The 26,132-nt window shown below is 42.8% G+C and overlaps 1 protein-coding gene across 1 annotated transcript in view; it reads right to left on the bottom strand.

The window, feature by feature from the left end:
• Positions 1–866: 866 nt before the first annotated feature.
• disp3 (dispatched RND transporter family member 3) overlaps positions 867–26,132 on the bottom strand; it is a 249,008-nt gene continuing 223,742 nt past the window's right edge. Inside the window, exons 22-23 of the mRNA XM_078239103.1 lie at positions 14,464–14,630; positions 867–1,229 (exon numbers count right to left, since the gene is read on the bottom strand). Coding sequence (XP_078095229.1) covers positions 867–1,229; positions 14,464–14,630 — 530 coding nt within the window. The remainder of the gene's footprint in view (positions 1,230–14,463; positions 14,631–26,132) is intronic.

The raw sequence follows: 26,132 nt of genomic DNA, 5'->3' as shown, positions 1-26,132 counted from the left end.
GTTGGCAGTGTCTGTGCGTGAAGGCCAGGTTAGCATCTATGGGTGAAGAATGGCACTTAGGTGATATAGTGCATGGCTGGATTTAAGGGACTATAGGAGAAGAGGAGGAAATTGAAGAATAACAAAAACGTAAAGCAAGAATAAAAAGACTCTGAAAAAAATAATGAAAACTTTAGAAACTTAATGTTTAATTTCACTTTAACCCAGAAGGTCAGAGGGTGGAGTCTCAGTGGCTCATGTCATTGAAGCCTGTGGGAAGACCACCATTTTCTCAACCAGCCTTTCAGATAAAATTCCTTTTCAGGGATGGAAAAGAATAAAAGGGAAGTGGAATTTCCCTCCCTGGCTTACATCTGAACTGGCTGATCATTAGAACTGACACAAGTTTTGGAAGAATCTGTCTAAACTGACACAATCTTGGTTGAAGAGCAAATATGTAGTGGGGAAAAATGGGTAAAGGAAAATAAGGAGACTTTTCCAGTGCTAACTAGATAGCTGCCAGCTTTCCGATGTAATGGACAGATTTCCCCACAATTGTGTGTGAAAGATGTGACTAAAAGATATCTAGAACCCATTCCTTTCAGACTACGTTTTCATTTGTTTCAACTTTTTTCCTTTGAAATGATGAAAAATCAGAGTTTGATATTAGTTGTACATCTAACAGGAAAAGCAGCACTCTAAACCATTGGTTGGAGTTAAGTGGTTACTCAACAGTCTCATCAAATCAGCAACCATCTACCACACACAGGAAATAAAGAGTTTATACAAAATAAAAGGTGGAAATGGTCCCAGTTTTTGCATTGTGATGAAGTTCCCTTTTTAAACATTATTTCTGTAATCACTTGTGTTAAAATTGTATAAATAAATTACAGTGTTGATCCATTGGGGAGTGGGATTTTGATTCCTAATTTAACCAGTACTAGACAGATACAGAATCCTCCGCCACCTATGGTCACTACTCCTAGGACCGCTTTAATAAAAGATCTCCTCGAGCGATAAAAGTCACTTGGAGCCAGGATGCTGAGCAGAGCCGTGTTGACGGTCAAGGTGTACAATATAGAGATACCGGTGTTCAAGGCAACAATCTTCCCAAACTTGGCAAATGGGGTGATGATGCAAAAGAAGAGAGGGATGGTTGCTATGACTGTGGTGATGGCACTGGAGACAATGGCAACACCAACGTGCCTCACCGCTGCTAGTGTCCTCCATTTCCCCATTTTGCATTTATCCTATTAATTAAACAAGCGAAGGTATTAGTAAACATGTTCATCCATCTATTGAAAATAAAATGAAAATCACAATCTTTGACATCTTTTGGAAATTTATGACATATGTTTACTGGAAGCACAGAGGGGGAATCTTACCAAAAACTGGCAGTGTTGCTTATGGCAGGAAAACCAGCGTGTTTCTCTCCAGAGAAACTAGTTGGTTTCCTCTCCAGATTCTATCACACTCTGCCAAAAAAATTCAAGGGGCATGATTCACGCCATCATAGAAGGGGGCAGGCCCTAAACATGCCGGCAAAACCCGGCTGCTCAGATATTGAGGTGTCATCTTTAAAGGGTTCCCCGATCAGAACTGCAATAAACCTGCTCCCAACCCACCGCTGAGGCATCAGGAGCTCCTCTTCCCGTCAGTGACTGGAGTCAGCATTCACTTCTCCCCACCGTGAGCATTGGCCCCCTTCTCTCCCCCACAAGATCATCAGCCCCTTCTCTCTCCCTCTCCTCCGTAATTATCAGCCCCTTCCCACCCACAGTCAACCACAACTGCAAGAATTCCCCCCCATGAGGCTCTCACTAGGGCCCACCCCTTGGCACAGGGTGGCACTGCCAGGTTAGCATGGGCTGGGTGCCAACCTAGCAATGCCATCCTGTGTCAAGGGGCATTGCCATGGGGTATTGCCAGGCCGCTGCTTTGCCACGTCGCTCTCCCCTGAGGGCTATACATACCTTTATGCCCCGAGGAGACCCCCATGACAGGTTCACGTTTGTGTGAACCTGTTGTAAACGGTGCCAGCATGACGTCACATCGGTGCAGCTTGAAGGTATGGCAGGGGGGTCAAGATACGGTGAGGGGGTGGGTTAATAATATTAAAATGCATGAAAATGCCTGCAACGCAGGTTCGTGCGCAATATGAGTGTGAACCTGATGATGTCACTGGCAAGGGGCAGGGATGATCCAAAATTGCGATCTCGCCAGCAAGAACTCTGTCTTCTGTACCTTGAGACCCCGCCAGCAACCTTGCAGATGGCAATCGCGGCTTCAAGATTTCGGCCACTTTCTTTTGTAGCGTTACAATCTTACAATAATTTTTAAGCAGCTTCTTCCTCCTTTTCTCTACTACCAACCATCTCTTTAACTTCCTCTCCTGTGCCCCCTGCAGGCTCACTTCCAAGTGTAAAGTGCTCATTGAGACCATCCATTCAGCTGCTTTGCCTCATGCCTCCCTTCTCCTTGGCCACAAAGCCAAGCTTCCTCTAGCAGTAGCCCTGAGCTCACAAGTTTCTCTAGTTTTTCTTCTATTTTCCTTCTTATTTCAAGTTCATCTTGTTCACGAGACTTATCCCCTGCTTTCTCAATTACAACTCCCACTAAGCTGCTGACCACCAAATTTTCTTTCCTGGTCCCCGTACTAGCTAAATATTGTTAACAGTTCTCTCTCCTCAGGACATGTCTCCCAGTCCCTTTCAAATTTCCCATCATCATCACTTCCTCAGAAAAGCAACCCTTGAGCCCTTTGTCCTTGCAAAAAAAAACCCACCACATCTCCACCTTCCCTGTTTTTCTGTCGTAAGATGTCCCAAGGCATTGTCAGTAACACTGAGTTACATAAGGAGATATAAAGTTGGGTGCCCAAAAGCTTGATTTTAGGGAGCATTTAAAAGAGAGAGATTTAGGAAGGGAATTCCAGAGCTTAGGATCAAGGTCAGGCAGCTGAAAGTATGGCTGCCAATGATGAAGTGATTAAAATTAGGGGCCAGAATAGATTGAGCATAAATATCTTGAAGGCTGAAACACAACAAAAAATGCCCCGAAATAGGATACACTGTCAGAACTCCTAAAATGCATAAATTAAGGGTCCTTGACTCCTCACCTAGAGCTCAGCCATAACAATATGTCACTGTCATCAGCGCTTATGCTCTGACTCTTGACTCCAATGAGGATATTAAGGAAAAGCTCTATACTGACCTTGATGAAGTTCTCATTGCTATTGCAATTGAAGAAAAGATAATCTTACTAGGGGATTTTAAAGCCCAGGATTGGCCATAACTCCAAAGTCTGGAAAAGAACTATTGGGAAAAATGGTGTGGGAAAAGCCAATGGGAATGGTGTCCTCCTATAGACAAGGTGCTCAGCATGGCCTCATCATAACAAATGCCCTCTTCCCCCAGAAGAACAAATATAAAACCATATGTCGGCATAGAAGTACTGTCACTGGACTAGCAATCCAGACATCAAGCTAATTCTCTGGGGATAGGGGTTCAAAAACCCTTCACAGCAAATGGTAGAATTTAAATTCAATTAATAAATAAGGAATTAAAAAACATGTCTCATGAAACTATTGTTAGGGGAGATAGTGGTGCAGTGGTATTGTCACTGGACTAGTAATCCAGAGACCCAGACCAAGATCATGGCAGATAGTGAAATTTGAACTCAATAAAAATCTGGAATTAAAGGACTAATGATGACCGTGAAACCATTGTCTATTGTCCCAAAAGTCCATCCCGTTCACTAATGTTCTTAGGAAATTTACACATGGAAGCAGGGGGCATAGCTGAGATATTAAATGAATACTTTGCATCCATCTTTTTTGTTTATTTATTAGTGTCACAAGTAGGCTTACATTAACACTGAAGTTACATTAGCAATGAAGTTACTGTGAAAATCCCCCAGTCGTCATAGTGTGGCGACTGGGGAACACGGAGGGAGAATTTAGCATGGCCGATGCACCTAATCAGCACATCTTTCGGTGTGGGAGGAAACTAGAGCACCCGGAGGAAATCCAGGCAGACAAGGGGAGAACGTGCAGACTCCACACTGGCAGTGACCCAAGCCAGGAATCGAACACGGGTCCCTGGCGCTGTGAGGCAGCAGTGCTGACCACTGTGCTGCCCCTGTGCCACCCCTAGGAGGTTGATGCTACCCAGGACATAGTGACAGATGAAGGAATTATATCCCTGGAAGAGTTCAAAATTGATCACGAGAAAATGTTGAATAGCCTATTAGTACTGAAAGTTGGAAGGCACCAGGACCAGATGAGATGCATATTGATATTGATAGAAGAATGGAAATTGCAGGGGCACTGACCATAATCTTCCAGTCTTCTCTGGACTTGGGGGAGGTGCCGGAGGCCTGGAGAATTGTAAATGTTATGCCCTTGTTCAAAAAAAGTTGGAAAAGATGCTCCCAACAATTACAGGCCAGTCAGTTTAACATCAGCGGTGGGCAATCTCCTAGAAACAATTACTCGGGATAGAATTAGTAGTCACATGGAAAAATGTGGGTTGACTAGGAAGTGCCAGCACTGGACTTCTAAAGGGGAAATCATGTTTAACTAAGTTGCTGGATTATTTTGAGGACGTAACAGAAAATGTTGATGAGGGTAATGCTTTGGTGTGGTGTGCATGGACTTTCAAAAGGCATTCAATCTAATGCCACACAACAGACTTGGAGAAAAGTTATAGCTGATGGAATAAAAGGGACAGGAACAATGTGAATACAAAATTGGCTGAATAATAGGAAGCACAGAGTAAAGACCAATGTCCAATGGATATTTTTTGGGCTGGAGGTAAGTTTGTAGTGGTGTTCCTAGGGGTCACTATTAAGACCCTTGCTTTTCTTAATATATATTAATGATCTAGATCTTGGTGTGCAAGGGACAATTTAAAAGTTTGCAGATGAGAAAAACTTGGAAGTATTACAAATTGTGAAGTGGAAAGTGTAGAGCTTCAAAAGACCATAAGACATTGAAGATGTGACTAGTGCGGTTGACAGAGGGGAACCGGTGGATGTGGTGTTTTTGGATTTCCAGAAGGCATTCGATTAGGTGCCTCACAAAAGGTTGCTGCAGAAGATTGGGATGCACGGAGCTGGGGTAAGGTGTTGGCGTGGATTGGGGATTGGCTATCTAACAGGAAGCAGAGAGTTGGAATAAATGGGTGCTTTTCTGGTTGGCAGTTGGTGACCAGGGGCGTGCCGCAGGGATCGGTGCTGGGGCCTCAACTGTTTACCATTTACATAGATGATCTGGAGGGGGGCACTGAGTGTAGGGTATCAAAGTTTGCTGATGACACGAAGATGAGTGGGAAAGTGAATTGCGTGGAGGACGCGGAAAGTCTGCAGAGAGATTTGGATAGGCTGAGCGAGTGGGCGAGGATCTGGCAGATGGAATATAACGTTGGCAAATGTGAGGTTATCCACTTTGGAAGAAATAATAGTAAATTGGAATATTATTTAAATGGAGAAAAATTACAGCATGCTACTGTGCAGAGGGACCTGGGGGTCCTTGTGCATGAATCGCAAAAACTCAGTCTGCAGGTGATCAAGAAAGCGAATGGAATGTTGGCCTTTATCGCGAGGGGGATAGAATATAAAAGCAGGGAGGTCTTGCTGCAACTATACAAGGCACTGGTGAGGCCGCAACTGGAGAACTGTGTGCAGTTTTGGTCCCCTTATTTGCGAAAGGATATATTGGCCTTGGAGGGAGTGCAGAGAAGGTTCACCAGGTTGATACCGGAGATGAGGGGTGTAGCTTATGAGGAGAGATTGAACAGAATGGGTCTGTACTCGTTGGAGTTTAGAAGGCTGAGGGGTGAACTTATAGAGACATATAAGATAATGAAGGGGCTGGATAGGGTAGAGGTAGAGAGATTCTTTCCACTTAGAAGGGAAACCAGAACTAGAGGGCACAGCCTCAAAATAAGTGGGGGCCGGTTCAGAACAGAGTTGAGGGGGAACTTCTTCTCTCAGAGGGTAGTGAATCTCTGGAATTCTCTGCCCATTGAAGTGGTGGAGGCTACCTCGTTGAATATGTTTAAATCACGGGTAGATAGATTTCTGATCGATAAGGGAATTAAGGGATATGGGAAGCAGACGGGTAAGTGGAACTGATTCGCTTCAGATCAGCTATGATCTTGTTGAATGGCGGGGCAGGCTCGAGGGGCTAGATGGCCTACTCCTGCTCCTATTTCTTATAGGAGCAGAATTAGGCCACTCGGCCCATTGAGTCTGCTCCGCCATTCAATCATAGCTGATTTTTTTCTCGTCCCCATTCTCCTGGCTTTTCCCCATAACCCTTTCCAAGATCAGCACATCCTTCCTTAGATATGGGGCCCAAAACTGCTCACAATTCTCCAAATGGGGTCTGACCAGAGCCTTACACAGCCTCAGAAGTACATCCCTGCTCTTGTATTCTAGCCCTCTCGACATGAATGCTAACATTGCATTTGCCTTCCTAATTGCCGACTGAACCTGCACGTTAACTTTAAGGGAATCTTGAACAAGGACTCACAAGTCTGTTTGTGTTTCTGATTTCGTAAGCATTTTCCCATTTAGAAAATAGTCTATTCCTCCTTCCAAAATGCATAACCTCACACTTTTCCACATTGTATTCCATCTGCCACTTCTTGGCCCACTCTCCTAACCTGTCCAAGTCCTTCTGCAGGCTCCCTGCTTCCTCAACAGTACCTGTTCCTCCACCCAGGTGGGATTCAACCATTCTTTGGTTGCAAAAAAAAACCCCAACGTGAAACACGCCAGCAAGCCTGACTTCAAGCCTTTACAGTGTCAGCCCTTCCCCCGATTGACATTGCAAGCCCCTATAGACAAGGGGAGCACCCCCAACCCTTCAGCACAGAAGGGCAATCTTCTCCCATTACTAAATATTTGGGTCATTCCACCCCACCACATACGCATGAGGGCGATGCGACAACCCCCTCCTGTCAGAGGCCTCAATGCCAGCCCCCCACCCTAGTCAGTAGCCTCACCCTCCCCTTCACAAGAGAGACATTCTGATATGGGGGCAGCCCTTGGTAATGAGACCCTGGCAAGATGCACTTGTCATTGTCGGGGTGTCCCTGCCGGGGTGAAATTGGAAGGGTGGCATGGGGTAGAATCAGGTCATTGTCCAGCCATGTACCTGACCAGTTGGGGGCTCCAAAGGCTTCCGAGCAAACACCACTACCATCCCCCCCCCCCTCCCCTGGCATGATAGAGCGTCTATCCAGAAAAATAAATAGTAGCTGGTAGAAGTTCCTCATTGAGGACCCCTTGGAAGATAATTTCTAAGTTATGCCAGCTTCTTCTATGGCTGAAAACAACTTCTAATTCAGCCATGCTGTTCTGGCAAAAGAAGTTAAAAAAGACCCACTATGAAAAAAAAAGCAGTCAGACTGTACACCTGGTCTTTCTAGGGAGGTCTTCAGATCAAAGAGAAAGCCAGTTTTAAAAAAGTGGTTAGAACCAGCAGCAGCTCAAATGAGGTTGCACTTCAGATCAAAGAGAAAGCCTGTTTAGACAAGTGTAGTTAGAAACTACATAGCTCAAAAGAGGGGCAGGATGGTGGCACAGTGTTTAGCACTGCTGCCTCACAGCGCCAGGGACCTGGGTTCAATTCTGGCCTCGGGTCGCTGTCTGTGTGGAGTTTGCACATTCTCACCGTGTCTGTCTGGGTTCCCTTCAGGTGCTCCGGTTTCCTCTCTCAGTCCAAATATGTGAGGGTTAGGTTGACTGGCAAAGCTAAATTGACCCTAGTGTCAGGGGATTAGCAGGGTAAATATGTGGGGTTACAGGAATAGGACCCAAGTGGGATTGTGGTTAGTGCAGACTCAATGGACCAAATGGCCTCATTCTGCACTGTAGGGATTCTATGAAGCATTTCAAGCTTAATGGAGCCTGATTGTATCAACAATGAATTGTTTGATCTGTCTTGGTGCTGTCAGTTAGAAAGCTTTTAACAGCTAATGGAACATCAGTTTCTTGTATAAACAAATCTCGACTAATCCCCTCTTTGATCTTCTCTGGACCTCTCAAGCAAAGCAGTTCTAAGAGCTTTCAGAGCAGCTAGGGCTCATTCAAGCTAGAAAGGGGGATCAACCTAATAAAATTCAAAGCTCCTGTCAATGAAAGTGCTTCAAAGAGCTTTCAGAGCACCTGGGGCTTATGAGAAAAAGTAAAATTTATTTATCAGGTTTACATTAACACTGCAATGAAGTTACTGTGAAACTCCCCTAGCCGCCACAGTCTGGCGCCTGTTCGGGTCAATGCACCTAATCAGCACGTCTATGAGAAAAAGCAAGGGGACCTGCCTTGGGAAACTGACATCTACTGTCAATCAAAGTATTTCAAAGAAGTCTGGTAATACCTGGGGCTTCTGCAATCAACCAAGGGCAATCCTGACTGTGGAATGGAGTGCAGCTGAAGGATCCCAGGTATTTAGGGAGCATGATTTTTAAAGTGGCCAGGCCACTTTAAAGGCTTTACAGAACACACACAATAATGAAGATTTAAAGCTGAATGTTGCCTAAAATTATCATCCAAAGAGTGATTTCCACATTTCCCAGGGTAGGAAGGAGAAGTCTAACAGGGGAGAGCCCCGAGGTCAACCCCTTCCCCGCAGCCAGAGCCTCCCCCAAACCTTAGGTTCCTTTGAGAGACTCTCCCTTTGCAGCCTAGCAGTGGCAGAGGGATCAATGGGCAAGGTTGGAGGCAGTACTTCCCTCTTTGCACTCCCCCCCCCCCCCCCACCACCCCCCAATCAGAGTCCAAGGTGCCTAATCCCTACTTGTCAGGATCTGGAGAGATTGGAACCCACTGCTGGTGGGGGGGGGAGGAGCAGGTGGAGGGAAGCATACTAGATAGTAGGAGCCTCAAACCCGGTAATTATATTCAAATGTATTAAAATCAGCAGTGATCAGGTTCTCGCCCACTCTGCCACTGTGGGCAAGAATCTGATCTGAGCAGGTGCAGTGGGCTGGGAGGCTTACAATGGGTTGGACACCCAGCGAAAATCCTGATTTAGCCCTCCCGCCCCATTCAATGGGCCATCAGGATTCCCAACTGGGTCTAATGGCCCAAGGAATCACTAATAATATCAAAAAAATAACATTTTTAAAGGGGTACAGGAACAGAGTGACCCTGGGGTATAAAGCAAATAATATTCTGGGCTTTATTAATAGGGGCATGAAGTACAAAGGCACTGCAGTTACGTTGAATTTACAAGATGCTAGTTATACCTAGGCATCACAGTAAAGGAAGGATGTGAATGTATTAGAGAGATTGCAGAGAGATTGAATTCCAGGGATGAGAATTTCAGTTCTGAGGATAGATTGGAGAAGTTGAGACTGTTCTCCTTGGAGAGAAGACTAAAAGGAAATTTGATAGAGATGTTCAAAATCATGAGGGGGCTGGACAGAGTACTTAGGGAGATACAGTTCAAGAATGAGAGGGCACAGATTTAAAGTGATTTGCAAAAGAAGCAAATGTGATGCAAGATAAAACTTTTTCTCACAGTGAGTGGTTTGGATCTGGAATGCACTCCCTGAAAGTGTGGTGGAGGCAGGTTTAATTGAGGCATTCAAAAGGGCATTATGTGATTACTTGAATAGAAACAATGTGTAGAGATTTGAGTAAAAGGCAGGAGAATGGCACTAAGTCACGATGTTCATTTGGAGAGTGGTTGCTGATACGATAGAACAGGTGGTCTCCTTATGTGATGTAACAATATTGAGATACTATGATCCTTGATCAGGATAGCATTGCCAGGGTGCCGGGGCCAGTGCCAGACAACTGCCCAGGCATGTCTCTCTGCCCCTGGGAGTTATACTTACCTTTGTGCCCCCAGCAGGTTCCCCTCAACTACTTTTCATTTTGCTTAGTTCTTCAAAGGTGATGGGCTTTTGCTCACCTCCTTTTGCCCAGATGGCTGAACAGCATCTCCTTACCAGGTCCTTTTTCCTCAAATGACCGGTGTTCTTAGGAGGATTACTAAAAAGCTACAAAGACACTCTGAAGTTCCTCTTGAAGCACAGCAGCATTGCTATTAATGACTGCAACCAATCATTCACAAACTTGTCCATCAAGTTACTTTGAGTCCAAATGACTTAATGATGTGATAGATGCCAGCAGAGAAGGAAAGAATAGGAAGCAAATCCTGCACCCCAGATCCCACTACGTTGTAGGGCATCCTGCCCTATGTGCCCAAAGATCTGCACATTAAGAAATGGTTTGATGACTCATGGCAGAAACTCAGGACCGAGTAGACATTGCCCTCAAACTGAGGGACAGCAACAATTCCAGATTAATGAACAGAATTTAAATTTCCTGGCTTCCAAGATGTGTTTTGAAGTCATGTCTCCAGATAATTATGATGTGGAGATGCCGGCGTTGGACTGGGATGAACACAGTAAGAGTTTTAACAACACCAGGTTAAAGTCCAACAGGTTTGTTGGACCTGTTGGACTTTAACCTGGTGTTGTTAAAACTCTTACTGTGTCCAGATAATTATCCAGTAACAGAACCACTATGTTACTGTACCCTATTTGTTAGCTATAACTATAGAATCTTCTGCAATGGCTTCTCTTCCTGCACTTGAACTATCCTCAAAAAAAATACCTTCCCCCACATAACCATTTAAGAACTCAGTGATCCTACAACTTTAGCCTCTCGTGCATTCCTCACTCATTGATGGGCATGTTACCAGCCATACAGAAATGTTGACTTCCCTCCCTGAATGATCTTGTCTCTCTCTCTCCTTCTGTTAAGTCTTTCTTAAAATGTACCTCTTTGACCTAGCTTTTATCACCCATCCTAATTATTTTTTTCTTTGCCTCAATATCAAATTTTGCCTGATTATATTCCTGTGAAGTGTTTTGGGATGTTTTGCTATTTTAATGGCACTTTATGAAAACAAGTTGTTTTGCTGTTGTGTAAAACTGATCTAGAAATCGGAATCAAATCAGGAATAACTTCTCGGCACTCAAATCCTGATCAGCCTGTTGGCAATATTTCCTTTAAAACAAGTGCTGCTCATATGCTCATCGGTCTGATTTGGAATAGATTGGTTATTGAGTGAACTGGCAGGATTTTTAAAAAGGAGTCAATTAACAAAATAAAATAATGAATAGAGCAAATAATTTGGGGGAAATAGAAGGGGATGGAGATTGTTGTACAATGTTGTATAAGAAGGAAATTATTGCCAGAATCAGAGAGGTATGAACTGCTCTGAAGAGTACCATCAAAACCAAAGTCTAAAAGACCAAATGAATCCTAAAGCATTTAGGACTTCATTACAACTGAGAAGGAATAAAAGAAGGAGAGGCAGGATTAAGAAAAGACATGCCAAGGTTCCTATAGTATAGTATCAGTCTTGTGAGAGCGACATCCATGTGCTGTCCTGCATGTTTACATTGCTAAAATACCCTTATCTCAATTAGAGTTTCATAGAACAACATTTCTAGAAACTACTGTTCCAACATGAGGGAGCCAGTCTGCAGCGTCACTTTCCCAGGGCTGAACTTGGGAAACGGTTTATACAAAAGCATCTGCTGATTTAGCCTCAAACTAAACTTTTCATATTCACGACCTTTCCTTTTCCTTCCTGACCTTGTTCTCAAAAACAATTGGCTCAGTCTTTCTAGGAACCAAAGTAAATTTTGTACCCCACTGAAAACCCCTAAAGCTGCTTTACATCCAACTATGGTTGTACGTATGATAGTACGTAACAGGGTGCTTCTTGGAGTGCAATCAAGCAGAAATTGACAGCAAGCCAAAGGAGATTTCCAACAGATGCGGCCATGAGAGATAAAATGAACAATAGAGGAGAACGACAAGTTCAGGATTTCCATTTGAGCTCCATTGCTCTGGGACTCTTCATTGTTTAAAAATTAGTTTATATGACAAGTACTGCAACTAGCATTCTTGGTGCACTTGTTCAGCAAGTATTTGTGCTATATTTGTGCTGTCAATTGATAGCAAACACACATTAAGGGACTCAGACTTTCAAACGATTTCCAATTGCTGAGTGCAGTTGGTTACCATGACATTAAGTGATAATTCAACCAAGTGTAAGATTGCGTTTAGATTTCTCTCAAGTGTATTGCTATTGATCAGATGAGTTAAATATTTTCTATTATTCTTCAACATGTATTTTTCACATATATTCCCATTTACCTATTTCACAACAATTTAGATCGAAATGACCATTCATCTCTAGTTCTATTTCTTGTTTATCTTCAGTACATCCTACATGTGAGTTAACTCACTCAATCGTGTTTACACTGGATACAAAATTCTTTGTCTACACCTTTGGAGCACGTCTTCCCTCCTAAACAGTCTACATGTTTTAAAAACCCCAGCTTCTTGTCCCTTAACATCTACTTCTTCGCCTTGAATTTCACTAGTGGATTCCACCAGAAACAGGTGTGTTGTTCTATAGTTCCGTTTGTAAGGTATGGAACCTCGGTCTGCTCCTTGCAAGAGCAATTACAGCCTTGAGGATAGCATATGTAGGGGGTTGGACAGGTAGTGTGTACCATTTCACCTGTACTAATCTTGTGGGCTTGCAAATGACTGTTTTAAAAACTCATTTTAACAGAAAATGCTGGGGAACATGGTGGCTGAACATCAGATGTGCATTTTTTCAATTGCCAAGTTCATTGCTGTTAATTGGAAAAAAGCTTCTTTAATATGGTTAATATTTGTTACCAAATATATATTTGTTGTAGGATAATAGGAATGGGATCATTATTGCATAACTCTGTCTCAGGTGATGATATCTGTCCGATGACCGCTGATTATCTTGAAAATGACCCTTCTATTGGATCTGACTGTGGGTTTCAGTAAGTTCAAGTACTTGAAATTCATTAAAAATAGGATCAATTAGAATAGCCGGAATAAAAATTACGACAGTACAACTCTCCGGGTGGAATTTTACGAAAAAAATTCTAAGTGCCAATTTTTGGGTGAGTTTGAAAATTCAATCTTAGGGGACTTAGCGCAAAAAAGGTGCCAGGATACAATTTTTGCCAGCAGGGGGAGGCGTGGAGCCTAAGTTCATCAGTGAAGCCAGCTACAAAGCTCTACGGGTGCCATTGCGCAAGCATCCCGATCTCCCAGTGTACTGGGAGATCTCCTGTTGCCGACCAACCCCCACATGAATATCGGGACCCCCTCTTCCCATGGACATCGCCACCCCTCCAGAGTTCCTTCCTTCCCTCTCCGATCATGGATTGTACTCATTCCACATAGATCCTTCCCTCCCTCCCTGATAGTGGATCGCCACCCCCCAAAATTCCACCACCCCCCAGCAGAGTTACCCCTTTCCCCCCACCACCGATTTTCCCCTGGCAGAGTTCCCTCCTTTCCTCTCTCCCTGGCAGAGTACCTTCCCACCCCTCCGGATAACCACACTTGTCTCCGCTCCGTCCCCCCCACCATCATGGCTCCACCCCATTCTGGATCTGCCCCACTCTGACTCTTCCCCCTTGGTACTGCCCCAGCACAATAATGGTGCCAGGCAGACAGTGCCAGGGTGCCAGGCGGGCACTGCAAGGCTGGTGCTGCTCTATGGGCACTGTCTCGCCTTGCCCCTGACCACCCAGGGGCTTCAATGGTCTCCGATCCTCCCAGCAAGACGATCATGCCTGATCCCCATTGGTGGGGATCATATGTGATTCTCATTGGGGAGAACCCTGGCTGGTGAGGTGATACAGGTAAGTGAGCCCAGATGATAGTTCCTGGGACTCGTTAATGACATGCAAATTGTCATTAATATTTAAATCAGCTTCGCGCCCTTTCTGGGTACGAAGTCGATTTTGCTGGCAAAACAGTGCCATTAAGATCAGGGGAGGTGAAAAACCAGGCGTGAACCTGATTTTTCACCTCCCGCCCGATCTTACCAACTCATCTCATTGAAAGTTGGGTGTGACGAGGTCATAAAATCGAGGCCTCTATCCCTTCAGGTACCATGCCCTGAGACTGTGTTGGACTTCTTGTTCGTCCATGGCTATGCTTGGCAAAGTGCTGCAGTGATTTGCCGCTGCCTTCTGCAGGTTGCACGGTCAATCATATGGCCAACCAGGATTCCTTCCTTCTCTTACCGCCTGCGATTGGTGTATGTTGGAAGGATGTGCATGTTGATACTCAACCTGTTTAGCAGTATTATGAACAAGCCTTCCTTTGCCATCAAGTCCTGGAGTGGGACTTGAACCTAGAGCTTCAGGCTCAGAGACAGGGCAACAAGACCTCCTACGCATTACAACTAATTGATCCAACTCATAATTCTGGAAATTTTTCAGCTTCATTTTTTTCTCAGCATTAATACAATTGTTAATTCTTCCAACAATTTATATTATGTATATTGAACTGGCATCAACTTGAAACAGTCAGAATCTACATTGTTTGATGCTGAGGAGGTGAACTTTAGCATTCAAAGAAATTGAACTAGCAGTTTATTCTACTTACGTCAGTCTCAGCTATTGGAAGGTTTTCTCCCGCCAGCAGGTAACCCTCAACGAGATGGACACAATAATCCACAGAGGAGCCTACTAGGATGGACAGAGAGATGGCTTCGACTGCTCCCATCTCCCAGCCAAACCAGTACATGATGGCAACCATCAAGCAGATAACACCTGGCAAAATATAATGGATATGCACATGTCAACATTCAAGGACAACTCCAAGAAACTGGAAGTAAAAAAAACATACACGGTGAAAGGAAGAATGAAAGAATGAACTTGCATATATATAGTGCTATTTGCAGCAATGAATTCCTTCTACAATGTAGACACTGCTGTTTTTTGGCAAACAAGGCACAGCAAAGCCCGACAAATAGCAACAAAATAAATGACTAGGTATCATTCTTTGGTCAGGATACCAAAGATAGCAATGATGCTCTTCAAAAATAGCGTCATGGTATTGTTTATGTCTATGTGAGAGCGCAGATGGGGCCTTGGTTTAACACCTCATCAGAAAAATGGCACTTCTGACAACGTAGTACTTCTTTAGTACTGAAGTGTCAGCCTAGATCTTTGTGCTCAAGTCTCCTGAGTGAAACTTCACTATGTAACTTTTTGACTCCAAAGCGAGAGTGTTACCAACTGAGCCTGACGTTGTAATGTATTGATTAATTGACAAACATTGACCAGGGACCTCAATGTTCATCTTCAAGTGGTGTCATTGGACCTTTTATATGCAACTGTGCAGGGAGATGAGGCCTTTGTTCATGTTTTATCTGTAATATAGCACCTCTAAGGATTAAATACTCCCTCAGTACTGGACTGAAGCCGAGATAATGTAACCAAATCTTTGGAATTGAGTGTAAACCCATTACCTTCCTGCTCAGAGACAAGAGAGCAACAACATTGAAGGAAACCTTAGGAAAGATCAAAGTTCGCAAATCTTAGCCCCATAATTATCTCATGGATATTAACATAAATCGATTCATATGAAAATATTTTGACCTGTATTGCAACCAAGGAACAAACTGACTACAATAAATTGACATCTTAATTAAGCAAAGCCAAATTCAATATGAACCTGTTACTGCTTTCATATGTTACAATGTCACCCCATTATTTTTAATAAAAGCAATTAGAATATTTGCCACATCAATAATTTCAAAAATAATTTCCTGATGACATGATTTCATTTCATCGCTGTGGTGACATCTATGATGACCTCACTCAAGATGCACTCAAATCAAGCTCTCTCTGCTGATTCATTTCGGTTTTTCATTTCTGCAAATGATGTATTTTCTGCAATGATAACATTTCAAACAAAACTCTACCTTCAACTGCCAAGTATTTTCATTTCAGTCTTTCATACATTTAAGAACATTTCAACAATTTATACTATGTAGCATCCTAAACACACAAAAGCATCCTGAGGTGCTTCACTGGGGTGTAAGGGAAGAAAGTAGATGCTGAACCATAAAAATGTATTAGGAGCCACGAGGTTGGTTTTAAGAAGAGTCATAAAGAAAGAGAGGGAGGGCTGAGTTAATAGAAGGCATGGCTGCCAGTGCTGGGTGAAGCCATGATGTGGAGTTGCCGGCGTTGGACTGGGGTAGGCACAGTAAGTAGTCTCACAACACCAGGTTAAAGTCCAACAGGTTTATTTGGTAGCACGCACTTTCGGAGCGTTGCCCCTTCTCACTTTCTCACCATTCTTGCCCCTGACTCACCTGATGAAGGGGCAACGCACCGAAAGCTCGTGCTGTTCCAACGCCGGCAACTCCACATCATGGCTACCACCGACACCGTAAACTGCTGGCTCAAAGTGGAGAGGGTCTCCAAGCAGATCGCGCATATCGACACAGAAAGACTCATCTGATGAAGGGGCAATGCTCCGAAAGCTCATGCTACCAAATAAACCTGTTGGACTTTAACCTGGTGTTGTGAGACTCCTTACTGTGCTGGTGAAGGAAGGGGGGAATATGCAAATTATAAGGCTGGGGGAGGCTGCAGAGATAGAGAGAGGTGATGAGAATTCTAAAGATAAGTTGGGAGACTGGGGATCAATGTAGGTCAGCAAGGACAGGAATGGTATGTGCTTGTTCCAGTTCATAGGCAGTGAAGTTTGGATTAGCGGAAGTTAATTTATTGATAAGCAGATGTGGTACCCAATGTAATAATCCTGGAAAATCCCGACATTGTGTTTTTGGCTAATTAACTTAAACATTAAATTAAATACTACTACTAGCTGTACACTCTTTACTTTCATTGTTATAAGTAATCTTGCAATGAATTATTTATTCCTGCTTGTGATATGCCTGAGAGGTGACCTGATAGGGAATTGTAGTTTGAGCCATCATTGACCAATCATTTTTGACCGTGGAAGTTTTAAAAGCAGATAAATGGTCAAAAAGTAAACTGAGCTGAAATCCACTATAGTGCTAAAACAGGTAGCCTATTGCATGAAAAGCTAGCCACCTTGGTTCTATGTAGAACTGAGACAAAATAGCTGCATGTTAAGGCCATCATATTTTCCTTGCTTTACTTAAACTTGCCATTTGAAACAGGCATGGTGGCACAGTGGTTACACTGTTGCCTCACAGCACCAAGGATTTGGGTGACTGTGTGGAATTTGCACATTCTCCCCGTGTTCGTGGGTTTCCTCTGGGTGTTCCACTTTTTTCCCCACACTCCAAGGAAGCGCAGGTTAGGTGATTGGCCACAGTAAATTGCCTCTTAGTACCCAAGATGTGTGGGTTAGATGGATTAGCCAGGGTAAATGTGTGGGGTTACGGGGATAGGTTGCGGGAAAGGGCTTGGGTAAGACGTTCAGACAGAGAGTCAGTGCAGACTCGATGGGTCGAATGGCCTCCTTCTGCACTGCAGGGATTCTATGATTTGTTCAGAATTCTATGGTTTGTTCAGATGACATCATGAGACCTGGCTCAGGTAGGTCTTAGATAAGTCTGTGACATCTGTTGTAATTGGGACTTTGTAACAGGAAGGTAATATCCGGGTTAAATTGGTCTCCATAGACACAGGAAGAAAGCATAAGAAGGGATTCCCAGAACATAAAGATATTGTACAAGTGCCACATTGACTAATGCGATGGTACCTGTGCACAGCTGGGGAGTAGTTACTTGGAGGTCTGGATGAAATGGCAATGCTGTTGTGCTTTGATACTACTGCTCAGACAATAACAAGAGTCAAGTCTTATTTAAACAGAGTAAGACAACGTCACTTTGTTACCCTGCATTCCAACACCAATTTAATTTCCTTTATTATCTGTATGAGCCTATGACAAACATGCATCCTCAACTAGCAGAAAACTATCTCTAATCTGGCTGTAAAATGGCAGTGTCATACACTCAGAGATGTCAGAGGATGGCAGGAAACTGAAAAACTACACAGAAGGGCATGACCTTCTCAGAATGGTGTTGAGTTCTAGGGGCAACTACTCTGCATTATTCTTCTGTTTCTGAATTAGGAGTATTGATGCTGGTATAAAAAAGAGATGATGTGGAGATGCCGGCGATGGACTGGGGTAAGCACAGTAAGAAGTCTCACAACACCAGGTTAAAGTCCAACAGGTTTATTTGGTAGCAAACACCATAAGCTTTCGGAGCACAGCTCCTTCGTCAGATGGAGTGGATATCTGTTCTCAAACAGTGCAAACAGACACAGAAATCAAATTACAGAATACTGATTAGAATGCAAATCTCTACAGCCAGCCAGGTCTTAAATGTACAGACAATGTACAATCAACAGTCGATCAACAGTTCCGACGCGCCACAGCGAAAAACCGCACCGACCTCCTCAGAAGACAAACACGGGACACGGTGGACAGAGTACCCTTCGTCATCCAGTACTTCCCCGGAGCGGAGAAGCTACGGCATCTCCTCCGGAGCCTTCAACATGTCATTGATGAAGACGAACATCTCGCCAAGGCCATCCCCACACCCCCACTTCTTGCCTTCAAACAACCACGCAACCTCAAACAGACCATTGTCCGCAGCAAACTACCCAGCCTTCAGGAGAACAGTGACCACGACACCACACAACCCTGCCACAGCAACCTCTGCAAGACATGCTGGATCATCGACACGGATGCCATCATCTCACGTGAGAACACCATCTACCAGGTACACGGTACCTACTCTTGCAATTCGGCCAACGTAGTCTACCTGATACGCTGCAAGAAAGGATGTCCCGAGGCATGGTACATTGGGGAAACCATGCAGACGCTACGACAACGGATGAATGAACACCGCTCGACAATCACCAGGCAAGACTGTTCTCTTCCTGTGGGGGAGCACTTCAGCAGTCACGGGCATTCAGCCTTGGATCTTCAGGTAAGCGTTCTCCAAGGCGGCCTTCACGACATACGACAGCGCAGAGTCGCTGAGCAGAAACTGATAGCCAAGTTCCGCACACACGAGGACGGCCTAAACTGGGATGTTGGATTTATGTCACATTATCAGTAACCCCCACAGCTTGCCTCCTGGACTTGCAGAATTTCACTAGCTGTTCTGTCTGGAGACAATACACATCTCTTTAACCTGTGTTGAATGCTCCCTCCACCCACATTGTCTGTACCTTTAAGACCTGGCTGGCTGTAGAGATTTGCATTCTAATCAGCATTCTGTAATTTGATTTCTGTGTCTGTTTGCACTGTTTGAGAACAGATATCCACTCCATCTGATGAAGGAGCTGTGCTCCGAAAGCTTATGGTATTTGCTACCAAATAAACCTGTTGGACTTTAACCTGGTGTTGTGAGACTTCTTACCATAAAAAAGAGAGACAGTTTAAGCTATCATGAGAAATAGAAAAGTTAAGAAATCTTCCTGATACCTTTATTGGTATCAATAACATGCAGTGACCAGAGGAAGTCACTGCCTATAATACCCAACTGGAAAGGGTTTTATTCTCTCACCTTGATCAGTGTAAAAATTACACAAATAAAATGAAAATAAATAACTCTGTACCTGCTCTGATTGATAATGCCTATAATTCACAAACTAGTGTGGGAATTCAGACGTAAAACAGTAGGAGCAGTAAAATTAAAAGAAATTAATCTTACACAACAAACAGCTAACAAGATTCCTTCAGTTCTTTTAAGCAAGGTATGTGGATACAGCTGAGAGACCTATCATCCAAAATTAACACAGCAAAGACTGTAATTTCAAAGACAATTTGTCTGTGTTTTGCATCAATGGAACTGACAGCATACTTGTCAACTTCACAATATGTCACAGGGCAGTTTAAACGATCAACACCTCAGGAAATCTTAAACTGATTCACAGAATTGCAGTATGTTTGTGCACCAGAATCTAAGGCGGCAAAGAGTTTTATCGTTTGTGATATCTTAGTCAAATAGCTTTCATGCTATTTATTCTTCTGTGGTGAGGTTGCCTCTTTCTGTACTTCTCCCTTATCTTTTCTGCTTCCTCCCCTGGCAACTTATGCTCTTCCTACCTAAGACTGCAAGCATTTAATCAATGTGTTTTCAAGCTTTACCAATGCTGTTCTAAAACAATGACATGTGGAATGGGCAATTAATGTGAATTATGAAAAATGAAATCCATCACTTTTTAACAGAGCCTCATGCTCTGTAGTCGCACACTGTAGTCTTGTATATCAATATATTAAAGGGGAAATGTCTTCATGAGAAAGTGCTTGTAAAAACCTTGTTCAAAGACATTGGCATTGCTTTTATCACAATGCTGGCATATATGCTTTGCGTGATTATTTATTTCAGCATATAAAGTACTCATGTATAGAGAATAAAAAGCTTTGTTGGTCAGTTTTTCATGAACATGTCTATCATTTTAATGGTCATGGTGCTACAAATCCTTATTCACTTCCACTGACCACCTGCATTTATTTCAAAATCCTCATCTGCAAACATGCTATTACCTCATTCCACCAAGGCACTCTTCAACTCTACATTTTAGCTTTCATCCTCCCAACCTCCTTATACACCATATCCTGCATCCTCCTAACTTCCTCCAACCCCATATCTTATTCCTTATATTCCCAGTGGCTGATACTAAGAGCCTGCGAATCTCTTCACTGCGTCAAGAAACTGACTGTAATTCAAGCCACAATGATTCACCATTGGACCAACAGGGGACATTGGCCCCATCAGAAACTCATGGCCCAAAAATTACCAGGTAACGACCTTTCCTTCTTTCAGATGTTGATCGACATTATCTATTTTCAACTTTTTTAACTTTTCTTTGAGATTTGTAGCATTTCAGATTTTCTTTGCAACTCTATCAATATAGTAAATTATGCTGCAGATGCCTTATTTGTGCAGGCTAGGTAGTCTTGTTGCAGTTCTTTCTTAACCTATCTCTTATTTAATCTTGATGACGGTTGTCTGATTTTAGGACACAATAGAAGCAGAGTCTGCAACTTATTAGCAGAGGTTTTCTGTGGACAATGGAACCATTTGCAATGGAATTCATGCTGTCAAGTCACAAAACCACTGTATGAGAAGAATTCAGACACTGATATATGAGGCAGATTTTTTACACAGAGAGTAGTGGGTACCTGGAACTCGTTGCCGGGGGAGGTAGTGGAAGCGGATATGGTAATGAATTTTAAGGGGCGTCTTGACAAATACATGAATAGAATGGGAATAGAGGGATATGGTCCCCGGAAGGGTAGGGGGTTTTAGTTAAGTCGGGCAGCATGGTCGGTGCGGGCTTGGAGGGCAGAAGGGCCTGTTCATGTGCTGTAATTTTCTTTGTTCTTTGTATGATTATCCTTGGTTTTCTGGAATGTCATTGAGTGACTTGCATCACAAGTGAATTCATTGCAAGAGACTTTCACTGTAACTAATCCCGACTAGTGACAGATATAGATTAAACCTGCAAATAAGTTATTACCAGAAGAATAATTTTTAAAAATAGAAATAAGCAAGGATGAATACAAACCAGAATAAAGATAAAGCTTGGAAATCAAAAAGAATTTGCATGGTACCATTGAACATTACTGTTGAATAGCACTAACACAGCCCCACTCCATGATTCCTGGATGTGGTACGCAAACCTCAGAGTTGAGAGAGGCATGTATTGATGTAAAATGCATCCTCTATATGGTCTGTCAATAAAACACATGCTTTTTCATCAACCACAAATAAAAAGATGAATATTATGAATATACTTATGTGTCGTTAACATGCCTTTTGTGGAAATTTGTCATAATTCCCTTTGGTTCTAAGTGAAAGTATTTATTTTCTATAGTGCCAGGACTCAAAAGAGTCACTATCTGAGAATTTGTGTTATGGTTCCTGTAGAATGATCCTGGCTGTCGGAATTCCAACTATTGTGTCTTTATCAAATTATTAGTATCTGGACAGAAATACTTCAATGCTCCTCATGAAATATTTCAGTGGGAATATTTCCCTAATACTCATGAAATAATGAATGAATGAATCATGGAATATGCTACGGCTGTGTCTTTACACAATGCAAATCAGGCCCTGACCTCATTAACTTTTAAAATTTAAAATGCATCAGAGGATAGGATGGAATAAACTAAACAGAATGTTGTAAGTTCAGCTATATTAAACGTAAACAACAAAGGAACTGATACAAATATATTAAATAAAATCCATTAAGAATATTCACTTTGGTTTGTTCTCTAGGTTGGATAAGGCTTCCATAAAGCCAATTATTTAGTTCCAATCTTAGTCCTAGAAGTTCACTCTTCCAGGCTATTAATAGGTTCAGGAGTTGCTAAGTCAGCTCAGTATGAGAATATCTTGCCTTTATATCCCAAACAGATACATTTGTAGGCCTCAAACAAATCAAGTAATCATCTGCATCCTTAAGTAGCTTTGGCTCAGTGGATACTTTTTAACATCTGCATTGGAAATTTCTGTTCCAATTCCACTTCAGAAACTTGAGTGCTAAATAGAGGCTGACATCTCAGAGCAGTGGTAAGGGAGTGGAGGTCAGCATCAGAGCTTTGTTGTTAGTAGGTCCCATAAAAAGGTTCTGAGTCGTGTACGGTTGAATATTAAGTGTTTATTGATAACACATAGATATGTACATATATACAGGGTAGCTCAAGCTGGGAGATAACTCCATGCTTGCTTCTACACATGTATCTGTCCAGTCCACAAAACTGATTCTAGTCTCAGGTCATATGACATACTGTGGGTAGTAGTTTCCCAGTCCCATATTAACCCTTGCTATTCTAGATACCCACCATATATTATAAGGTTCTGTCGTAACCAAATTCCCATCAGCTCTCCAAAGTGAACTCTAAATAGTCCATGGGACTATTTAAAGAAAAGTAGGGGAATTGCCCCCAATGTGCTGCATATTTATGCCTCAATTAATACCATTCAAACAGCCTTTGTGGTCATTTCACATTGCTATTTGTGTAACCTGTGTGCAAATGGTGTGTCAATTTCCCAAATTACAATAGTGACTACACTTTGAAATTAGTTCTTTGGTTGTAAAATTCTTTGGATGTGAGATGTGAAAAGTTCTTTATAAATGCAAGTTGTTTCTATCACATCTAGTACCAAACAAACTGACACAAAAGACCACCAATTATTGGGAAAGAAGTAGAAGAACAAATCTGAAGGGAAATTATAGAGTAGTTTTAATGGGCAACTTTAATTACCCAAATATAGAATAGGAGAGTGGTAATGTAAAGGGCAAAGAGGGATAAAAGTTCCTAGATTGTGTTCAGCAAAGTTTTCTACAGCAGTATATATCCAGTCCTACAAGAAAGAAGATGCTCTGTTAGACTTGGTTCTTGAAAATGAGGTGGGCCAAAGAGATCAAGCGTCATAGGGGAACATTTATGAGACAATGATCATTGTGTTGTAAGGTTTAGGATGATGATAGAAAAGAAAAATAGGCAATCCAGAGTTATTGTAGCTGGCCCCTTTAAGGGGTTTACATCTGGAGGGTCATGTGAACTGATCGCCCAATTGGGAACAAGCATGGGATCTTGATACAGAGCGCGGGTTTTTGCAGCCAGAGTAGATCCTAAAGCTGAAAGTGTATATTTATCTGCTTGTAAATAAACTGTTATAGTTCATTATACTAACTGGTGGTTGCCAATCCTTCCATCTACAAGAGTAAAAGTAATTAACTGGGGGAGAGCCGACTTCAGTCGGACAAGAACGGAGCTGGATTGGTTAGACAGAATGAAAGGATGGTGGGACAAATTGTAGCTGAATAATGAGCTACCTTCAAATCAGAAATCTGGACAGAGTCAAAGTATATTCCCTTAAAAGGAAAAGGTAGGGCAATCAAATCCAGAGTTCTCTGGATGAAAAAGGAGATAGAAATTAAGGTAAGGAAGAAAAAGTATCCTTATGAAAAGTGTCAGAAAAAAAAGAGAACCAAAAGGAATACAGAAGGTTCAGAGCGGAGGTGAAAAAAAACACATTACAAGCGAAAAGGCTGGCAGTCAACATAGAGGGAAATCCCAAAGTCTTCTATAGGTATATAAGTAATAAAAGGGTGGTTAAAAGAGGGAGCAGAGCCAATTAGGGAGGCTGGGGGTGTGGCTGAGGCATTAAATGAATACTTTGTATCCATCTTTACCAAGGAAGTGGATGCTACCCAGGATAGGGTGACAGATGACGAAACTCTGACCCTAGAATGGTCCAGAATTGATAAGGAGGAAGTGTTGAATAGATGATGGCACTGGAAATTGATAAAACACCAGGACCAGATGAGATGCATCCGAGGATATAAACGGAAGTGAGAATGGAAATTGCAGCGACACTGGCTATAATTTTCCAGTCTTTTCTAGACTCGGGGGAAATGCCAGAGGACTGAATAATTTCAAATATTACACCTTTGTTCAAAAAACGTGATCAGGATAGCCCCAGCAATTACAGGCCAGTCAGTTTAACATCAATGGTGGGCAAGTTCCTGGAAACAATTATTTGGGATAGAATTTGTAGTCACATAGAAAAATGTGGTTTGAAGGAGAAATCATGTTTAACTAACTTGCTGAAGTTTTTTGAGGAGGTAGCAGAAATGGTTGATGAGGGTAATGCTGTTGGTGTGATGTACATGGACTTTCAGAAGCCATTTGATAGTGTCATACAACAGACTTGTGAGAAAAGTTACAGCTCATGGAATAAAAAGAACAGAAGTAATGTGATACAAAATTGGATGAAATAGGAAGCAGACAACAATGGTCAAAAGATATTTTTTGGACTTGGAGGAAAGTCTGAAGTGGTGTTCCCTAGGGGTTGGTATTGGGACCCTTACTTTTCTTGATATATATTAATGACCTAGACCTCGGTGTGCAGGGAAAAATTTTGAAGTTTGCAATGATACAAAAGTTGGAAGTATTATAAACTGTGAAGAGAACAATATGGAAATTCAAAAGGACATTGACAAGTTGGTAGATGAAGTTCTGGAGAACTGTGAGGTAATGCATTTTGGTAGGAAGAACATGGAGAGACATTGGCCACGATTTTCCTGAAAAAAATTGAAGTGTTGCCGTCAGCAGGAAAACTGGAGTGTTTTCCACTAGTGCTGTAAACTAAGGGATAATTTCTTAGAGATGCAGGAGCAAAACGTCCTGGGTGTATATGTGCATAGATCATTGGTGATGGCAAGACAAGCAGACAGAACAATTAACAAAGCATATAGTATTCTGGATGATATTAATAGGAGCAGAACGCACAATGAACTCATACAAGACACTAGTTGGACATCAGCTGGAATATCATGTACGGTTCTTGGCACACTATAGAAAGGATGTGAACGTATTGGAGAGAATCAGAAGAAGTTTACATGAATCGTTCCAGGGATGAGAATCTTCAGTTATAAAGATAAATTGGAGAGTTTGGGATTTTCTTCTTGGAGCGAAGGCGGCTATGAGGAGATTTTTCCCTCCCTCCCTCCCAGAGGGGCGGCACGGTAGCACAGTGGTTAGCACTGCTGCTTCACAGCTCCAGGGTCCCGGGTTCGATTCCCGGCTCGGGTCACTGTCTGTGTGGAGTTTGCACATTCTCCCCGTGTCTGCGTGAGTTTCCTCCGGGTGCTCCGGTTTCCTCCCACAGTCCAAAGATGTGCGGGTTAGGTTGATTGGCCAGGTTAAAAAATTGTCCCTTAGAGTCCTGGGATGTGTAGGTTAGAGGGATTAGCGGGTAAAATATGTGGGGGTAGGGCCTGGGTGGGATTGTGGTCGGTGCAGACTCGATGGGCTGAATGGCCTCCTTCTGCACTGTAGGGTTTCTATGATTCTATGTTCAAAATCATGGGGAGCTGGACAGAGTAGATAGGGAGAAACTGTTCCTGCTCGTAAAAGAATGAAGAACAAAAGGGCACAGATTTAAAGAGATTTGCAAAAGGAGGAAATGTGAAGTGAGAAAAAAAACTGTTTCACACAACGAGTGGTTGGGGTCTGGAGTGCACTGCCTGGAAGTGTGCTGGAGGCAGGTTCAATCAAGGCATTCAAGAGGGCATTAGATGATTACTTGAATAGAAACAACATGGGTATCGGGAAAAGGCAGAGGAATGGCACTAAGTCATGACATTTGTTTGGAGAGCTGGTGCAAACATGATGGGCCAAATGACCATTCTGCACCATAATAATTCCATGATTCTGTGAAAAGGTTTCTGCTCTTGAGACTTTATGTGGAGATGCCGGCGTTGGACTGGGATAAGCACAGTAAGAAGTCT

This window comes from Mustelus asterias, chromosome 22 (assembly GCF_964213995.1).
Source record: "Mustelus asterias chromosome 22, sMusAst1.hap1.1, whole genome shotgun sequence".
NCBI classification, from domain to species: Eukaryota; Metazoa; Chordata; class Chondrichthyes; order Carcharhiniformes; family Triakidae; genus Mustelus; species Mustelus asterias.
This window is presented reverse-complemented; position numbering and strand designations above follow the sequence as displayed.